This window comes from Podarcis muralis, chromosome 1, assembly GCF_964188315.1.
Source record: "Podarcis muralis chromosome 1, rPodMur119.hap1.1, whole genome shotgun sequence".
Lineage (NCBI taxonomy): Eukaryota > Metazoa > Chordata > Lepidosauria > Squamata > Lacertidae > Podarcis > Podarcis muralis.
Window position 1 is genome coordinate 87,234,200 of NC_135655.1, and position 18,317 is coordinate 87,252,516.

General features: G+C 44.5%; 1 protein-coding gene across 1 annotated transcript in view; it reads left to right on the forward strand.

Annotated features, from left to right (window-relative positions):
- Positions 1–18,317, forward strand: part of MARCHF4 (membrane associated ring-CH-type finger 4) — a 125,630-nt gene that overhangs the window by 82,846 nt on the left and 24,467 nt on the right. Inside the window, exon 2 of the mRNA XM_077934490.1 lies at positions 13,698–13,853. Within this exon, the coding sequence (XP_077790616.1) occupies positions 13,698–13,853 (156 nt within the window). The remainder of the gene's footprint in view (positions 1–13,697; positions 13,854–18,317) is intronic.

Genomic DNA, 18,317 nt, shown 5'->3' on the forward strand with positions numbered 1-18,317 from the left:
GGGTCAGCGTCAGCGTCAGAAGAGTCCAGAAAGGAGGAGACCCCGGGGGGCAGAAGGACCCAGAGGAGAAAGGAGAGACGGAAGAGGTGGAGTAAGGTTAGAGTCTTAAGCTGGTGTACAGGGGGTGGAGACTCAGATGGAGCTTCGCCGGTCTAGCCTCTAAGACGTAGAGCTGGGGCGCTGCGGCTTGGAAATGGAAACTGTACTTCAATAAAGACTTTTGTACATTACTACCGGCTAGCGTGGGTCCTCTGTGAGCTGGGACCTGGAGCCAGCTCTGACAACATCTCTCCATTCTTGCACCATAGACACTTCACAAAAAGCAAAAATAACATGTCACACTGGCCCTGCAAAGTTATAAGGATTTTTTTCCCCTGATATGAAGAGCTGTACCAATGGGCTGGGCCATCCTTTCTTCTCCCAGTTGTTATCTTGGATCCAAACCAACTTAGGTCAACCTTAAAAATATAAATAGGTTGCCTAAGTAAAACCTATCAAGTGTACATGGGGAGGTTCACCCTATCAAATCAATATCCTCACCTCAGTGCTGGATTTACATATAAGCTAAACAAGCTGTAGCTTAGGGTGCCACTCTCTTGGGGACCACCAAAAAAATTAAAGGAAAAAAACACACCTGGATGTACATTTCCAAAATATAAGATAAAAAACAAATAAAATAAAACCTACATACAGCAACAGTGTTTTGTGTTGTGTAGCTCCTATTTGTTATGTGCAAATGGCTGTAGATATCTAGTAGGTCTATAAATTAGCATATAGCATATATTCAACACAAAAAACAGTGGCAATTTGTTGTTGAGAAAGGAAAGCTGGACATATAAAGGGCCCCATTACCTTCAGTAGCTTAGGGCCTCATCAAACCTAAATCTGTCTCACCTATATTCCTATCTCTCACTGCCCCTCCCGAAGGCAGAAGTGTGCAGAACAATGTTACATGCCAGCCACACAAAAGCTGGAGGTTTCTACACACTTCTTCATCCAGGCGAGCAAGAGGCGCAGTTCAAAGACAGCTTATTGTGTATTAGCAGTGCATTTATACTGAACGGTCCACACATCATTCTACTGGGGCTCCCCCAATGTTACTACATTATTGCTGTCTGGAGGGGCACCACTGGACTACAGAAGGGGTGGGTTTGGGGAAACCACACACCACAGAATAACTGTGGTGTGAAAAGGTATAGGATTTCAGCAGCAAGCTCCTGGACATCCACTGATTAGAAATGAAGCTGTATGTCTGCCCCAAAACAGGATAAGGTATTATCAACCCCCAAGACCTTTCTAAGAACAAATCATCATGAACGCACAATTAAAAGGAAATCTTATTTCTATTAGGGCACCCGGACTTCCTTCTTCAGCAAACATGCTGGACTTTTAAAAGGCAGGGTCCACTGTTACTCAAGCACTGCCTGCAGGGTACTGTGGACATAAAGCAAGGGTGGGGGGCTGTTTTCCAGCCAGATGACCGCATTCCCTGCTGCGCATGCAAACCTTCCAAGGGCCAGAGGCAAAAGTGGGAAAGCAGGTGAATTCTACTGTTGCACAGCACACTCACACACCCTTCACTATCAAGATACGGTACATAGAAATAGCTCAGTCAGTAGAGCATAAGACTCTTAATCTCAGGGTCGTGGGTTTGAGCCCCATGTTGGGCAAAAGATTCCTGCATTGCAGGGGCTTGGACTGGTTGACCCTCGTGGTCCCTTGCAACAACTTTACAATTCTATGGTTCTGTGATCCTCCAACCAGACAAGCAAGGCAAATTAACAGAGTTCAAGGACAAATTCCAGGCAGGCAAAAACACTTGGAGTGGGGTGGGAAGTAGTGCCAGTGAGTGAGCTGGCTGGGAAGAGGGATCTGGCCTAGTACTGAGGGCCAGCTAGAGAGGTTGGGAGGGCAATATTTGCCCTCTGAGCCTGAGGTTCCTCACCCGCGATACAAAAGAAACTGATAAATTATTTGCCGCACAAAGTCAGCTGCCTCTACCCATTTGCTCCTTTGTTGTTATTGTCCTTTCCCTGTACATTTCAACCTCCTTGGCAGGGCCTCACAGAGTCTCGCACTAGGGCTGCCTTTCTCCTCCTTGAACGGAGCTGTTGTTCTTTTAGCGCTTCATTTATTTACGTTGTTATTCATGGGCCAAGGGAGCTCCTGTCCTGTATGACTGATCTGCATGCGCTTGCTGTTGCTATGGCAACCAGGTAGCCAAAGAACCTCATGGCTCGGTGCCCCCCAAGCCACCCTACCATCACACACACACACACACACACACATACACACACACACCCTCTCTCTCTCTCACACACACAAACACATACACAGCTCTAAATCTGCTATACTCTTTCACCCTGCTATAGCAAAGAAAAAAGAAAAATCCCTTCTCTCGCTCAGGACATATTGGCAGAAGCCCTGCTGTTTTCAAAGAAGTTTGACAGTGCCGGCAAATTGCAGGCCTCGTGTCATAGCTGTAAATTTTGGATGGGGCCATCGAAGCAGCTCGCGCCCCACCAGCGCCTGTGCCGGCTTTGATTGTTCATTATGAAAGTGAGAACATAAGCCAAGCATGAGAGAATATAGAACGGGCTCGCGCTGCAAATCCCAGCACGACACTTGCACTGTCTTCCCCAAAGGTTTTCCAGCTTTCCAAGAAAGAAAGAACGAGAGAAAGGAAGAAAGAGCAGGGTGGTTGGGGGGGGGGGACGTTGATGTGTTTCATTTGGTGCTTTGTGAAAGGGGAGCTGGCAATCACAGGGCTCTAAGAAGTATCCCTTTCTATAAATTCTCTCTGGCTGGTCCTTTCAGCAAACTGCCAGCACAACGTTTTCCAAGATGCCCATTAGTGAGTGTCTTTCTCCGCTAACAGCTTCCCGCACGAGTAACTGCAAAGTTCAATTTGCTGAAATTATGACGGCATCACTGATAAGAACCGTATTATAAGGCGCTCACATGTGGAAAGCATTAACTTTTGACTTTGAACTTTTAAAATATGCATTGATTAGAATGGAACAGCTGAAAGCCTTGCAGGATTAGAGATAATAAGGCATACACACACACACACACACACACACACACACACACACACACACACACCAAACCCTGCCTTAAAAAGAACTATCATCTAAATTATATTCAGATGATATCAGTTACTGAATCTGTTCTCCTGTTGTATTAAAAAAAATGTATTAGGGAATCTTTTCTCCTGTTTCCTAAAAAAGAAAAGAAAATTAAACTGGGACTATTTTATTTATCTGTTTATTATTTATTTTAGCATCCCATACGAATCCAGGACAGTTAGTAACAGGCCAAAGTTGTGCCAAAAACAGGTGAAGTCATGCCAAAGGCATTTTCAGTCTGCCACCTTGAATCAAAATTACAATTGGTGTCCAAACATTGACAGAGACTCCCCACCCCCACCTTGGGACCATTGCGCCAAATGTGGTGACAACACTTTGGGAGGTGGCCACCACATCTGTGCCAAACAATGGATAGAGTCACACCCAAGTCATGTAGAGCATGAGACTCTTAATCTCAGGGTCATAGGTTTGAGCAAAAGATTCCTGCATTGCAGAGGATTGGACTAGATGACCCTCGTGGTCCCTTCCAACTCTACAATTCTATGTTTTGGTCTACCACCTTGATTAAAAATGGCAGCCAGCATCCAAACACTGAGGAAGACTGATGCTCCCATGCCATATTTGATGGTGATATCTCAAGAGGCATCTATAGAGAACAAATGGACAGACTACTTTTTGAAATATATAGTAGATGGTGTTAATTATGTAGAGAAACAAATAGAAGTCTATTGTCTGGATGGGATCTTACAACCACACACAAAGGATAAAAACTTAATTTTTTGTAAGGAAGGGGAAATAATCATTGCTGCAGGGACCTATAATGAACAAGTCATGGCATTATCTCACCAGCAAAGCTCAGGGATTGTCACTTACTCATGTTAGCAATAGCTGACAAAAGTGACAGCTGCATCCAGGTGATATTACCCATGTAATTTCTCACAGCCAAGTGCTCCTTGACAACTGTCATTTAACCTACTATTATCCATTACAGCTACACTGTTTGGATGGACAAGGGAGTCAGATGCTTTTTAATGTCTCCTGTAATTCATCCCCTCTATTGTACAGATTTACAAATCTTTCAAAACAAATGTTCTTCTGAGAAGTGAAATAAATTGGACTTTTGACATTTGCAAACCAAATGCAAATGTTCTTCTCCCTTAATGGGCTTTGAAAATGGCCCGCTTTGATGTTTACCAGGGAAGTACAGTGAGTCACCAAATTCAAACTGGCTCTAAATGATTTGTAATCTATCCTGTAGATTATATACGCCCAGCAAAATGAACAGGGTAACTGAACATCTCCGTTTTGGAGGAAATGTAGCTAATGCCTACACAAATTACAATCTTAAATCAAGATTTTGGGATACCCATGTGATCTTGGCCTTGCCATAAGGCCTTTAAATGTTGGGATGGGATGAGGAAAGAGTATATGGCTGCCGCACATCTGCAGTGAAGTTTTTGTCTGAGGATCTTGCATCCTCTGCTGACAAGATGATCAAATGTGATGCTGTTTTATATTGTCAGGCCATTGGTCCATCTAGTTCAGTATTGTCCGCACTGACCGGCAGAGTCCCCCACAAAGTCTCCCCTAGCCGTACCTGGAGATGCCAAGAACTTTTGCATGCAAAGCAGATGTTCTACATCAGGGGTCAGCAAACTTTTTCAGTAGGGGGCCAGTTCACTGTCCCTCAGACCTTATGGGGGGGGCAGACTATATTTTGGGGGGGGGGGTTGAATTCCTATGTCCCACAAATAACCCAGAGATGCATTTTAAATAAAAGCACACATTCTACTCATGTAAAAACACACTGATTCCCGGACTGTCCGCAGGCCGGATTTAGAAGGCGATTGGGCTGGATCCGGCCGCCGGGCCTTAGTTTGCCTACCCATGTTCTACATCTAAGCTTCAACCCTTTTTTCTCATCTTTCTTTAAAAGACACAGGATCGCCCTTGGCTTAGCTCAGTGTGGAATTCAAAAAAGACGAGGGAGGGGCAACACAGCTGTGAGCTCCTATCTGGAAGCTCACACATTCATGTAGTCCATGTTTGGTTTACTGTATTGGATTAGCCAGTACCTCCTCACCAGCAAAACCACTGCTTTTCACTTACTCTTACTAAAAACCATTGACAAAATGGAGAAGCAATCAAGAAACTATCGCACTAAGTTAATGGCCCCTCTAAACATTCTCTTTGTCGTGTGTTCATGATGATTTGTGCTCCGCTAACCCAGAAATAGTACCTCGAGTTAAGAACTTTGCTTCAGGATGAGAATAGAAATTGCGTGGCAGCGGCGCGGTGGCAGTGGGAGGCCCCATTAGCTAGAATAGAATAGAATAGAATAGAATAGAATAGAATAGAATAGAATAGAATAGAATCATAGAGTTGGAATAGACCACAAGGGCCATCGAGTCCAACCCCCTGCCAAGCAAGAAACACCATCAGAGCACTCCTGACATATGGTTGTCAAGCCTCTGCTTAAAGACCTCCAAAGAAGGAGACTCCACCACACTCCTTGGCAGCAAATTCCACTGTCAGAATAAAGTGGTACCTCAGGTTAAGAACAGTTTCAGGTTAAGAACGGACCTCCGGAATGAATTAAGTTCTTAACCCGAGGTACCACTGTATATTGCTTAATAAATCACTTAGAATGCACATACTCACGTTCCACTATCGTTTCTGCTATACTCTGCTGAGTGAGCGTGCACATGTCTTTTGATATGTGTCGCTGGTGCACACCAGGACTGATTTGTGAACGTCCCAGGCTGTGCTTCATCAGGAAGACACCCAGAGAGGTCTGTCTCATTCTGGGGGCTACGTGTGCCCCCAGGCGTGTTCCAACAGTGATTGGGTTTCAAAAGAACCTGGGAACACCCTGAAACATTTGCAGGCACAAATAAAATATGTGTCAGCAACATCTGGAAGGCCGAAATTCCCCACACCTGGTGTAAAGTCTTTATTACAGTAAACATTGTTTTTTATATAACTCATAAATATAACAAAATATAGTTTCAAACAGAAGCTTGTCAGGAAACATTTTGATGGCTTTAGCACCTCACTAACAAAGCCTTACATTGCTACTGCCCAGCAAAAAGGAGGAATGCAGGTCAGGTAACAGGGAATCATACAGTGTGATGTGGGAGCTATAGAATGGGGAAAGCTTTGGCCCTTCAGATATTCCTGGACTCAAACTCCCATCAGCCCCTGCCAGCATGGCCCATGGGCAGGGAGTTGGAGTCCAACAACATCTGGAGCTTCCAGAAGCTTTCTACCACAAGATCCCCTCCTTCTTTGCTCAGGATGTTGATCCTGGTTTACTCTCAGAGCTAAACAAGCAGTTACCCAAGTTGTAGACTTGTAGACCTCAGGCGCTATGGCCAAATGTACTAACACATGACTTGTATTTTTGTGTCAGAATGGTTCCACAAAAGGGTTGTGTGGCAAGTCGAGCAGCTTCTTCATATGACTCTGAGTACATTTTATTGCCTCCTCTTCTTGTTCACAAAGCCACGGTGTGAAATGCCTCATATCAACGTCTCATGGATTAAATTCACTCACCGTTCTCTGACAGTCAGTGAAGGACTGGCTGTGTCACTCTACAGTGCCCTGATTGTATCTTCCTGCAGTGAATCAGGGCTGTGTACACATCATACATGTAAAGCACATGACAGGGACTGCAGTTTGCTACAGGTGCTGGGAACTGTAGCTCTGTGAGAGGGAAACGATAGTTCTGAAGATTCTTTGGGTGAGGCTCTATGGTGTGTACACAGCCCTTGGGGTGTTAGGGGAGGGGTAGTACATGGGGAACATGTCATGCTCCTTCTGGGGTAGTTTGTCCACCTTTGGTCCCCACCCTGCATTCAGCTCTCACCTGTGGTTCCAAGAAGCTGTCAGTATGTGATAGTGGCCACACTCTAGGCACTGCTTTGATTGCCCAGTAGAACCAGGTAGGAGAAGCTGATGAGTCTCAAACCCCTGGTGAGTTAGGGACTTACCCTGGATATGAAGACAGGCTCTGGCAGATTGAGCAGACAAGACCAATAGAGGGTCCAATGGTCAAGAAGACGGTTTCTACATATGCTGTAGAGGGAAGTAAAGGGCAGATGGGGCTCATCAACCTCGTAACCCATCTAAGAGAAGGAAGACTCCAATCCTAAACCTCTCCTGCCTTTCAGGTTATCTCTGGGAGAAGAAAAGCCTAAAGAATAAACCCTGCACAAATCTGTAGTGGAGTCCCTAAGACAGTTGGATGGTGCTTTGCATGCCTCCTTCCAGCAACTCCTGCAGCCAAGCTGGTGCCAAATGTATTGCTCTGCATTCCTTTGGACCACATCAGCAAGGCCAAGAGGGGAGTCTTGTTGTCTGGGCAGCTGAGGACCTCCATGCACACTGCCCAGGTCATTTGATTTCACCTCTCTCAAGACAGACAGATGCCAGCCAACCAACACAGCCCTATCTTTCTCTTAAAGAGTGCTTTCTCCCTTAAGAATATTGGATTTTTGAGTTCAATTTCCCTGAGTTTCCTTTCCATTAATTTAAGTTCTCTCTCTCTTGGCAACTTCTCAGCAGGGTGGAAGCCTGTATCTGCTTCCTGGGGAGTAAACCCCTTTGAACTCAATGGGATGCACTTCTGAATAGACATGGGATAGGGTTGCACTCTAAATTTAGCCACAGGCTCATAAATTGGATTAATTAATGAATCCTTCTCACATCCGCAGATATAAAAGTCAAAATTTACAACTAAGGTTATCTAGTGTCTCACACAAGCCTTGAGTTTTTTGCTGCTAATTTCTGATTCTTGGCAATAGACATTCATTTGCAAATGTTAAGTCACACTTTTCACGAGTTTGCAAAAAACAAATGGCAAAAACCATATGAAACATTAACAGAAAAACTACCATCAACACAGTGCAGCCAGCCAAATGTCAGCACTTTTTAAGATCAATTGACTTGAACAAAATCTTAACTTGGAACTTAAAAGTTCATTGGACTGTGTTCATGACTTTAAAACAAACAAACAAACAAACAAACAAACAAACAAACAAACCCCCAAACCTATTCAGATGACATTATAAAAAGCAAAATTAAAAATATCTTTGAAAATTAGAAAATTATTGATGGTCTTAATGCAGAGTTGTAATTCCTCCTGGAGTTTTATTTAGAGCACTGTTTCCATCATGCTTTTATTGCATCACATGAGGGGTCAACATCTACTCTTCTGTCACCTATGGAAAAATTAGAGAGAAAGTTTGATTTTTTTTAATTTATTTTTTACTAAACCTTTCCTCCCAAAGGATCCCAGAGTGACAAACCACAAAAGATAAAATGCTAAAAAACATTTCAAAAGCCATTTGAATACAGATGCAGACTGGGAAAGATCTCAGCTTCAATGGCTTGTTGAAAGAGGAAGGTATTTACTAGGTGCCAACAAGACAACAGAGATTATGCTTGTCTAATATTCAAGGGAGGGAATTCAGAGAGTCAATACCACATCACAAAATGCCCGATTCTTGCATGTGCTGAATGGACCTCCAAATAAGATGGTATCTGCAGGAGGCCCTTACCTGCAATGCCCAATGATCAACTGGTTATATAAGGGGTGAGATGATCTTTCAGGTAACCTGGTCCTCAGCTGCAAAGTTAACCAAGCAAATTCTCTGTGCTGCAAGATTCCAGCACTTGCAAATCCCAGCAGATAGAAAAGGTGATTACTTCCTTCTAAAGATCCATTCTTTTTTCCTTTTAGTTTATTTTTATTAGTTCTCAAATTATTATAGAACCACAAAAACAGATGAACAATAATGAAAATTTCATAATATATCCAACTAAAGGCTTGGCATTTGAAACCTAAACATATTAAATGATAACACCCCTCTTAGATCATGACATCTCTAGATGGCACCGGGAGAAATACCTATAAATCTGAAACTAAATTATATGATGCAAAATCTGTCTTCACCCCTCCCTGGAAGGATCACATTTCAGCAGCATAAAATGCCTTTTGGTTTCTCAATGCCACTTGGTGACAGGCACAAGCCGAAATCTCAGGAGCTTACTATTTATTTCATGGGACTTAAACCACATGTGGCCACCGGGAGGGAAAACTGATGTTTGCAAATGGCTTGCTTATAGATCATGAAATATTTGCTGCTAAGTGAGAGATAGCCTGATGTCCTGGGTCTCCTGGCAGTCTCAACCATTCGCTCTCCACTGTGGGACCACTTAAAGAAGTTTAACAGAAGGGCAGCTAGGGCTAAGTGTCTTCCGTGATGACAAATTACTAATACACGGTTACTGGCATTTACCAGCAGCAGAGTAACAATGCGATTCTTGTTAAATCCCATATAATTATGTTTTTAATGCAGGAAATGCCTAGTGATTATTTTCCACTTTAATGTTTCCAATTCTTTATCAATTGAATGTGGAGTTACATACACTAAAGAGACCATTAGTGCCACTTTTTACATTTCATTCTTAGCTTATCACACACACAGGGCTTTTTTTTCCCCAGCCAGAGCTCACCGGAACTCATTTCTGACACCTCTCAGGTGGGCACCATTGGCATTCTAAGAGAATAAGGGGAGACGTTCATGGTGAGTGTTGGCATCTCTTTCTAGGGAAAAAAAGCACTGCACACACACAAACCATTAAGAGTCATGCATCCACCATACCCTCTTGTCTGTCACCCAACACTCTTTGGGTATAAACTCCAAGTAAATTAAAAAAACCAACAACCCAGCAACACTGTATAAACTTTTCCCTTTGTGCCCACCTTTGATAAAATGGGTGTCCCACGTGACCGCACTGTGCCGGCGACAAAGTGGGAGTGGGCCCTAGCCCACAAAAGCTACATACAGCAGTAACATGTATTAGCTTTGAAGATACCATAAGACAGGTATGGGGGACCTTTTGCATCCTGGGGACTGCATTCCCTTAAGGACAACCTTCCTGGGGCCACATGGAAGGAGCCAGAGGCAAAAGGTGGGTGGAACAAAGGATGTGGCTCTTACCTATATATAACAGTCTACGTTATGACCATGCAAAAGTCAGAGGTTGCTACACATACACACCCCTGCACACACATCTCTTCATCCTTTTTCCAAGCAAGCAAGAGCCTTGGTTACATTTCAATGGCATCTTCCAGCCAGGCAAAGGCAAGTGAGGTGGTCTGGAGTGGGGCCATGGAGGGGTGTAGCTTGGGGAGAGCTCTGAAGGACACAGAGAGAGGACCAGAGAGCTGCATTTGACCCTGGGCCCAAGGTTCAAGCTAGTGGGTGAGCTGCCATAGGACAAGGATGGAAGACCTGAGACCCTCCAAATGTTGTTGGTCTCCACCTCCCATCGGCCCCAGCCAGTATGGCCAATGGTGAGGGATGATGGCTCCAGCAACATCTGGAAGGCGGCAGGGTCGCGATCCTTGCCGTAGGAGGCCCCGAGGGCTGAGTCTCTGTAGTAATGGCTGATGATAGAGTGAAGCATTGCCTCTAGCTATTCGCGGTTGGAGCTAAGACCCCACTCGGTAGCTTGTTCTTGTGGTTGCTTTGATTTTCCTTTCCCTGTTCATCAATAAGCAGCCTCTTGTTTTGGGCCTGCAAAGTGAGTAACTTATACTAAATAAGAACGTGGCAGTCTTACTGAGAAGTTGGGAATAAAGCAGGGAAAGTGTTAGGAATTACTGAAGGCAGAGTGCGTGCGAGGTGGGAATTAGACCCAGGAACTCGATAATTCCTGCAAGGAGAGTTAATATTTCACTTGGGAGTTGGACACCCACATGTTCAGGAGTGGCTCTTTAAAATGATCAACTACTCAGTGCTTTAAAATGGGTGATGATCTCTTGGCTGTTTGTTGTATTTTATCGAGAGTTTTATTGTAAGCCACTTAAAAGCTTGCACTCAAGCAGAACATAAAATGTTGTTAAATACAAGAGAGACTTACAAGGCCTGCTGATTTCCCAAGTTATCACATTTTCACACCCCTTAACGGAATAGTGGAGAATACTCAAACAACCTAGTTGCCACTTGTGCACATATAATTCCATATACACTAATACACTGTGCTCCCCCGGACTACATTTAGTATTTTTGTTGGGACACATGCTGCTACCAGTTGGTGTTATACACACAAATGACTATTATTGAATAGCTTGCCTAGTGGAGACTGCAGTTATTATGCAATACCCTAGCAGAATGGATTCATCAGTGAGGAAGGAAGCTGACACAGGACAGTCCAAGCACCCTATTAATACTGTCTGAAACCACCACACACACATACACCCCGCAAAATGATTTTTTATTACATCTATTTTTCACCACTACCATTTTATCCTCCCAACAACCCTGTAAGGTAGGTTAGGCTGAGAGAAAGTGGCTGGCTCAAGGTCACCCAGTGAGCTGAGTGGGGATCTGGACCCTTGTCTCCCAAGATCCTAGTCCAACCATCTACAGGGATGACATCTATGCTGCCATACTTCGTGAATAACAACGTGGGTTTCTCTCTTATCTGACCAAGAGCTCCTGGTCTTACCTTTGTGGCATGAAAAGGATCTGTATTGCACAGAAGGTCATATCACATGAAGGTTCAGAAGAGGTAATCCCATTTTAAATTTCACTTCCTACCAATTCCACCCTTAGCCTAACCACCCGAAAGTATCAGCCAATGAGAAATTGATTTTGTTTTTTTGGCAATACTGCTTCTTCAGCTGCTGTTTCCTCCTGGTTTATGCCCTTTTCCTCCCAAACCAGTTTTATAATTAAACTCTGTGGTGGAATAGGGACTACCCAACCTGTGCAGATGGTGGGGTGGGGGTGGGTGGGCAGGAGTGTCAAGGCAGATATGGCTCTGCTATCTTTATTCCCAGGTTCTTTTGCAACACAAATTGCTACATATACTGTCGGATGTCAGAACCACTCGGCCCTGAGCTTCTGAGTTTGCATGACAAGGAATGGCAGGATTCACTATTTCTCATTATAAACCAGTTTGTAACTTGTAACAATGCAATGAATATTAATGGTGTTTTTTGCTGACGATCTAACTTGAATGCCAAGCAGCTTTGGCTGGATTTCTAAGCAGGTGCTGCATTTGACTTAGAGTCAAGCAATCAGGTTGGAGTCTTGGGGGGAAGGAAGTTACGGAGAACATATGGGGGGAGACTTGCCACAACCCCAGAAAGCACAGCTGCCTGTATGAGCCCACCAGCCTGTTAAGATTATCTTTCAGGTCTCTGCTCCAGGCTTCATCTAGTAAGAAACTTAGGCTGACTGTATGATGCAAAGCAGAGACTCCTTGGTGGTTGCCCCAGTCCTCTGGAACACCCTTTCTCCAGAGGTATTTTTCTCCCTCTCTCATAATGCTAGAACTGTGCTGAATGTTGAATGGTGCACAAAAGAAAGAAGAATTCCATTGTGGAATTCGCTCCTACAAGAAGGATGGATTGCTTTAAAAGCACGGTGGTATAGGCTATCAATGGGTACTAGCTGTGATGGTTACACTCTACCTCCACATATCTGTTGATATGCAATGGTCTTTGGATAGCTGGAGGAAAATCATGCTGGGCTTCAATAGTAATAATTGTTTTATTATTTGTTGGTTTTGATAGAAAAGTCTAATGACTGAAAAATTGGTAAGGCAGTGTATAAGTGTTTAAAATAACTGGAGAAGCTGGAATTCAGTAGTGTAGAGCTATGCTACAATAAAATAGCCCTTGAGCAATCTAATAATAATAATAATAATAATAATAATAATAATATAATTTATTTATTATAACCCACCCATCTGGCTGGGTTTCCCCAGCCACTCTGGGCAGCTCCCAACAGAATATTAAAAACACAATAAAACATCAAACATTAAAAACTGCCCCCTGTCCCCCCAAAACAGTACTTCTGTCTTGTCAGGATTCAACCTCAGTCTGTTAGCCGCCATCCATCCTCCAACCGCCTCCAGGCACTCACACAGGACATTCACCGCCTTCACTGGTTCTGATTTAAAAGAGAGGTAGAGCTGAGTGTCATCTGCATACTGATGAACACCCAGCCCAAACCCCCTATGATCTCTCCCAACAGCTTCATATAGATATTAAAAAGCATTGGGGAGAGGATGGAACCCTGAGGGTACCCCACAAGTGAGAGCCCAGGGGTCTGAACACTCATCCCTCAACACCACTTTCTGGACACGGCCCAGGAGGAAGGAGCGGAACCACTGTATGACAGTGCCCCCAGCTCCCAGCCCCTCTAGACGGTCCAGAAGGATGTTATGGTCGATGGTATCAAAGGCCGCTGAGAGATCCAGCAGAACTAGGAAACAGCTCTCACCTTTGTCCCTAGCCTGCCGGAGATCATCAACCAGTGCAACCAAGGCAGTTTCAGTTATGTGTGCGAAGAAATATTCAGCTCTCCACATGCCTAGTGCCAAGAGGTGGCCTCATCTCCATGTGGTTAGAGGGGGAAATCTGAGGTGGGACCATGCAGGAAACAGTTGGCTGTTTTCTACCCTTGGGGTGGGGGAAGGAATGCAGCTCCATGTTCACGCAGGCCTGCCTGTGCTCCACTGCCTTTGGATGGGGGCAGCAAAAACCAGCTTTTGATCCTATTTCTCTTTCTTTCTCTTTGTTCCCAGGGTGAGTTGCTTAGTCCGTGTCGGTGCGACGGGTCAGTGAAATGTACACATCAACCTTGTCTGATCAAATGGATCAGTGAGAGGGGATGCTGGAGCTGCGAGCTGTGTTATTACAAGTACCACGTCATTGCCATAAGCACAAAGAACCCCCTGCAGGTAAAGGTACTAGAGATTATTTCAAAGTCCTTTCTTCCATTGTTTTGCCTTTTTTTAATGCTTTCCTCTCATCCATTGTGTGTGTGTGTGTGTGTGTGTGTGTGGCGTTTTTCATTGTACAGTGAATGGCAGAATTGTTCTTTCCCATTTTATTTATTATTTTGAAAGCTCTGAAAAGATGTTTATGAATGTTTAATAATATAATCAGATTTTTTTTAAAAACACATACACACAACAACAACAACAACAACTCATCTTTTATTTGTTCAGCCTTGGTCACCAAACCCAAAAAGTCTCCTATTATGTCCAGAAGATTCTCAGAATCAAGCTAAGTCGAGGCTTCAGTAACATCCGCACAGCCCACAGGCAGAATTATAATGTCAGCTGCCTTTTCTCCAGCTCCAGGATCTATCTTCCTTTTTCATTTTCAGCTGGCACAGTTTGCACAGCCTTTTCTTAAATACTGCCAGCGGCTCGCTTGAGAGATGGCACTGGATGTATGTTTCACTTACTGTCACAATGCATTATGGGCTTCCTGGGCTTGCCATTCTTGTGCTATTCTTATTTTGATGTATAGCAACATTCGCTGCTTGAGCCAAGCAGGTGGCGTCCAGCCGTCCGCTGGGTCAGAAGCTCTTTCGCCAGCACAAGGGCACCTGTTGAATTCCACTCAATGTTCCTAAGAGGCCATCATCCCTCTAAGTCCCAAAACATGTCGGTTCGATATTAGAGCCCTTTAGCACTGCGGAGGCATCGCTCTTACACAATTAGCTGAAACAGGAATTAAAATGGAAACTGCACACAAGCATTTAAAAGAGTCCTTTTGTAAAGAAACCAACCCTGGACCCATTGCACTGGAAAAATTACTGACAGGTACACCCTCCTTGGGGAAGCTTGGGGCAACTGCAAGCATTCTGGGATGATGCAGGTTATTTAGATCCATTCCAATCTGGGTTCAGGCTTGGTTACCTCACTGCAAGAAGTGAGGGGAACCAGGCAGAGGGCCTTCTTGGTAGTGGCACCCGCCCTGTGGAACGCCCTCCCATCAGATGTCAAGGAAATAAACAACTACCCAGCTTTTAGAAGACATCTGAAGGCAACCCTGTATAGGTGTCAGGGACTGGACTGGGGAGGAATGGTGGAGACCACCACCCCCTGCAATTCCCAGAGAAGTGTGAGACAGTATGAGTGCACAGTATGCACAATTCAGGGACACGTGGAAACAAAATGACTGGATTGAGGGCAAAGCAGCTTTTCTTCCCTCGGTGTAAGACTTCAAGCACTCTGATTTAAAATTAGTATGTGCTTTAAAAGGAGGGGGAGGAGTATCTCGCTCCCATCATTAAAAAACCAGATCAGGTTGCTCCTGATTTGAATACAGCATAGCTTCAGAAATAAAGACCAGATACAAATTAACCACAATGGCAGTCAGTACCCAACATTTCAAATGAGCTGGCAGGGAAGAAAATGAAGATGAAATGGTTCCCTTTTATGAGTTCATTTCTTTACTGCGTTCTCAAAACAATATCAGTGCAGCCTACCGGTGCTACCGAATATTTGTTTTATGCTAGACTCTGACATTAAAAAACAAATAGAATATGCTATGTATTCTGGTCACGTCCACTTAGGTAAAACGTGTGTGTGTGTGTGTGTGTGTGTGTGTGTGTGTGTGTGTTAGTATACTGCACCCACGTAGATATTCCAATACCGTCCATGAATCTGAGAGGCACAGTTTCGTTCATGTCACGGCAAAGTGATGTGCCGCAGTTGGAGTGTTGGACTAAGGTGTGGGTTCAAATGCCCATGAAGCTCAGCAGGTGACCTTGGGCCAGTCACTTCCTCTCAGTTTAACCTCCTTCATGGGGTTGTTGTGAGGAGAAAATGGGGGAGAGGAAGAACCATGTATGCCACCTTGAGGTCCTTGGCGGAAAGGTGGGCTATAAATATTATAATAATATTCCAATATTTGAACAAATTACTAAAATCTTACCTGCATCCTACATGGCTGGAGTTTTTTCAGGCTTGGTATGTGTTTGATTTCACACCAATTAGCTGGCAGGTAGCTCACTGAAAACCATCATTCAAGTGGCAGAGGAGCTGTGTGTCTCTTGCACTGGCCTATTCAATTTATAGCAAATAGTCCTATTCAGGCATTCAGAAGAATGTGTGAGGGCTTAAACTGGTGAGGGAGAAGAGGCCTGTGTGCACCACTGCTGACTCTCTTCTGTTGACTACTCAGAAGGTCTGAAGGGGACTTCCAAATGCTTGGGGCTGGATGTCTTTACAAGCCTCCTCCTCCTCACCTTATCAGGGAGTGTCACATGTCAGAAGGAGTGCATTTGGCCCAAAACACAAGCTCCCTTCAGACCTTCTGGGAAAGTCAAGGGTGGTGGTGGTGCTGGAGTGGGTGTGCCCATAGCGCATGGGGACAATGAGGGCTGGCCTGGCCTGCGTGCCTGAAATATACTCGGAGTCGAGAGTGGATTTCATGCTCTTAATTCAGCTCATAGTGGTGAGGAGGAATGGAAGTTCTCCAGAATGTCTGCTTTATATACATTATTTACACAATGGGCCCCACATGATTGGCTAATTCCAGGATTCTCCTGTAGGCCAATCAGGTTGCGGATTCATTTCCACCTGGAGATGGATTGAGTGGCTCCTGTGGACCAATCAGACTGCTGCATTCTGGATCCTATTGTTCTAGGACCAATCAGACTGCTGCATTCTAAATCCTATTGTTCTAGGACCAATCAGACTGCTGCATTCTGAATTCTGTTGTTCTAGGACCAATCAGACTGCTGCATTTTGGATCCTATTCAACTCAGTACATAACAGTACCCCTGCTTCCTCCGCTCCCCAGTTAAGCCACTCTGTTTCTTTTGAGCAGGGGTAGTAGCCATGTGATGCAGAGAACCTGCGGTTTGACCGGGAAAATTAGAACCCCACCCCTCCAATTACACAATTCAAATGTAGTCGGAAACACCAGGCAAAAGAGCACAATTAATTATTGTTTTATGCCACCCTCCCTCCAAAGAATTCAGGGCAGTGTATGTTGGGACAGTCTTCCATTGCATCCTCACAGCATTCCTGTGAGGTAGGTTTAGGCTGAGAAAGTGGAGACTGGCCCAATATCACCTAGTAGGATTTGTGGCTGAGCAGGGGATTGGAGGATGCCTTCCTAGTTGAAGTCCAGCTCTCTGAGCCGCTCTGTGCTACGTTATGCTCTCCTGAAAGGGATGCATCTTTGAGAGCATGTTATACCAAGGAAAGGAGCTGCTTCTCATTGTTTCCTGGGAACGTGTCATGGCACTGATTTTGATCTATAACTCCATTACTGGCTTGAGCCGAATATACCTCAGAGGGTACCCCACAGCTAAGTCCCAACACAATCTCTGAGATCAAAGAAGAGCGGCCTCTTTTTCTTTTCTATTAATAGTTTTTATTGTGCTTTTTAATCAGCTTTACAACAACATATGCAGGTGCCACGCCGCAAGTCCAATTTTGTAGAACGATCCAAATCCCCCTTCACTTTCTGCCCCCTGACCTCTCCAGTTCCCTTTGTGGCTCAGTATCCGGAGTGCTCCAGAACCAATCAGCATAATAAACAGTTCTAACTATTAGCTTTAAAGAAAAAGGGAGGAAGGGAAGGATAAAGAATAGCAGAAACAGAGAAAGGAAGAAAGCAGTAAAGTAAAGGGGTTCTTATCGATTTCCCATATCCCACTATGGGAAATGGTCTCACTTGGCTATAATCATGTGAGGCAGGAGACCCTCCTTGATGTTATGCAGCAATGCATGGGGAGGAGGGTATGTCTGCCACAGGGCAAGCTGCCAAAAGCATGTAGGCATGAGTAGCCTGTGTCACACTGCAGAATAAGGTCCTGTGTTTTGAAGGGCTGCCAGAGGACAGTTCTCTGTTTCTTAGTCCTTTGTTTGAAGGCTGCCTGGTCCAACCCTGCTTCCACTGCAACAGTGCTGGGCAGTTCAAAAGAGCCCTTGTAGATTCCTTGTTGGGTTTTGCTTTTTTAAAATCTGCATTTACAAATCTGCAAATGCTATCTAGGAATGTAGCGTTCCTGATATCCAGTGTGGGGAAACAGTAGCCAGCATACAACATACATAGCTTGAGCCAGTATCAGTGCAGACTGCGCAGCCTGTAAAACAGAGAATACACAGAATGGCCTTGCTGCTTTTTAATTAAAAAACAACAACCCAGCCACCAATCAAGCATCCTCCCCAAATAAAACCACTTGTACGGCTCCAAAAGTGATTTCCAGGAACCCTGACATATCCTCGGAAAGCTTCATTCCCAGGCAATCTTGTACACTCATGTAACTGGCCATAAAATCATTCTTGGAAGGTTCCTTGCGTCAGTGAAGTGGCCACTTAGCTTGAATTTACGCCCATTAAATGTGCCTTTTCTACTCTGTATAGCTGGGGGTGGGGATTTCATGGGGAAAGGTA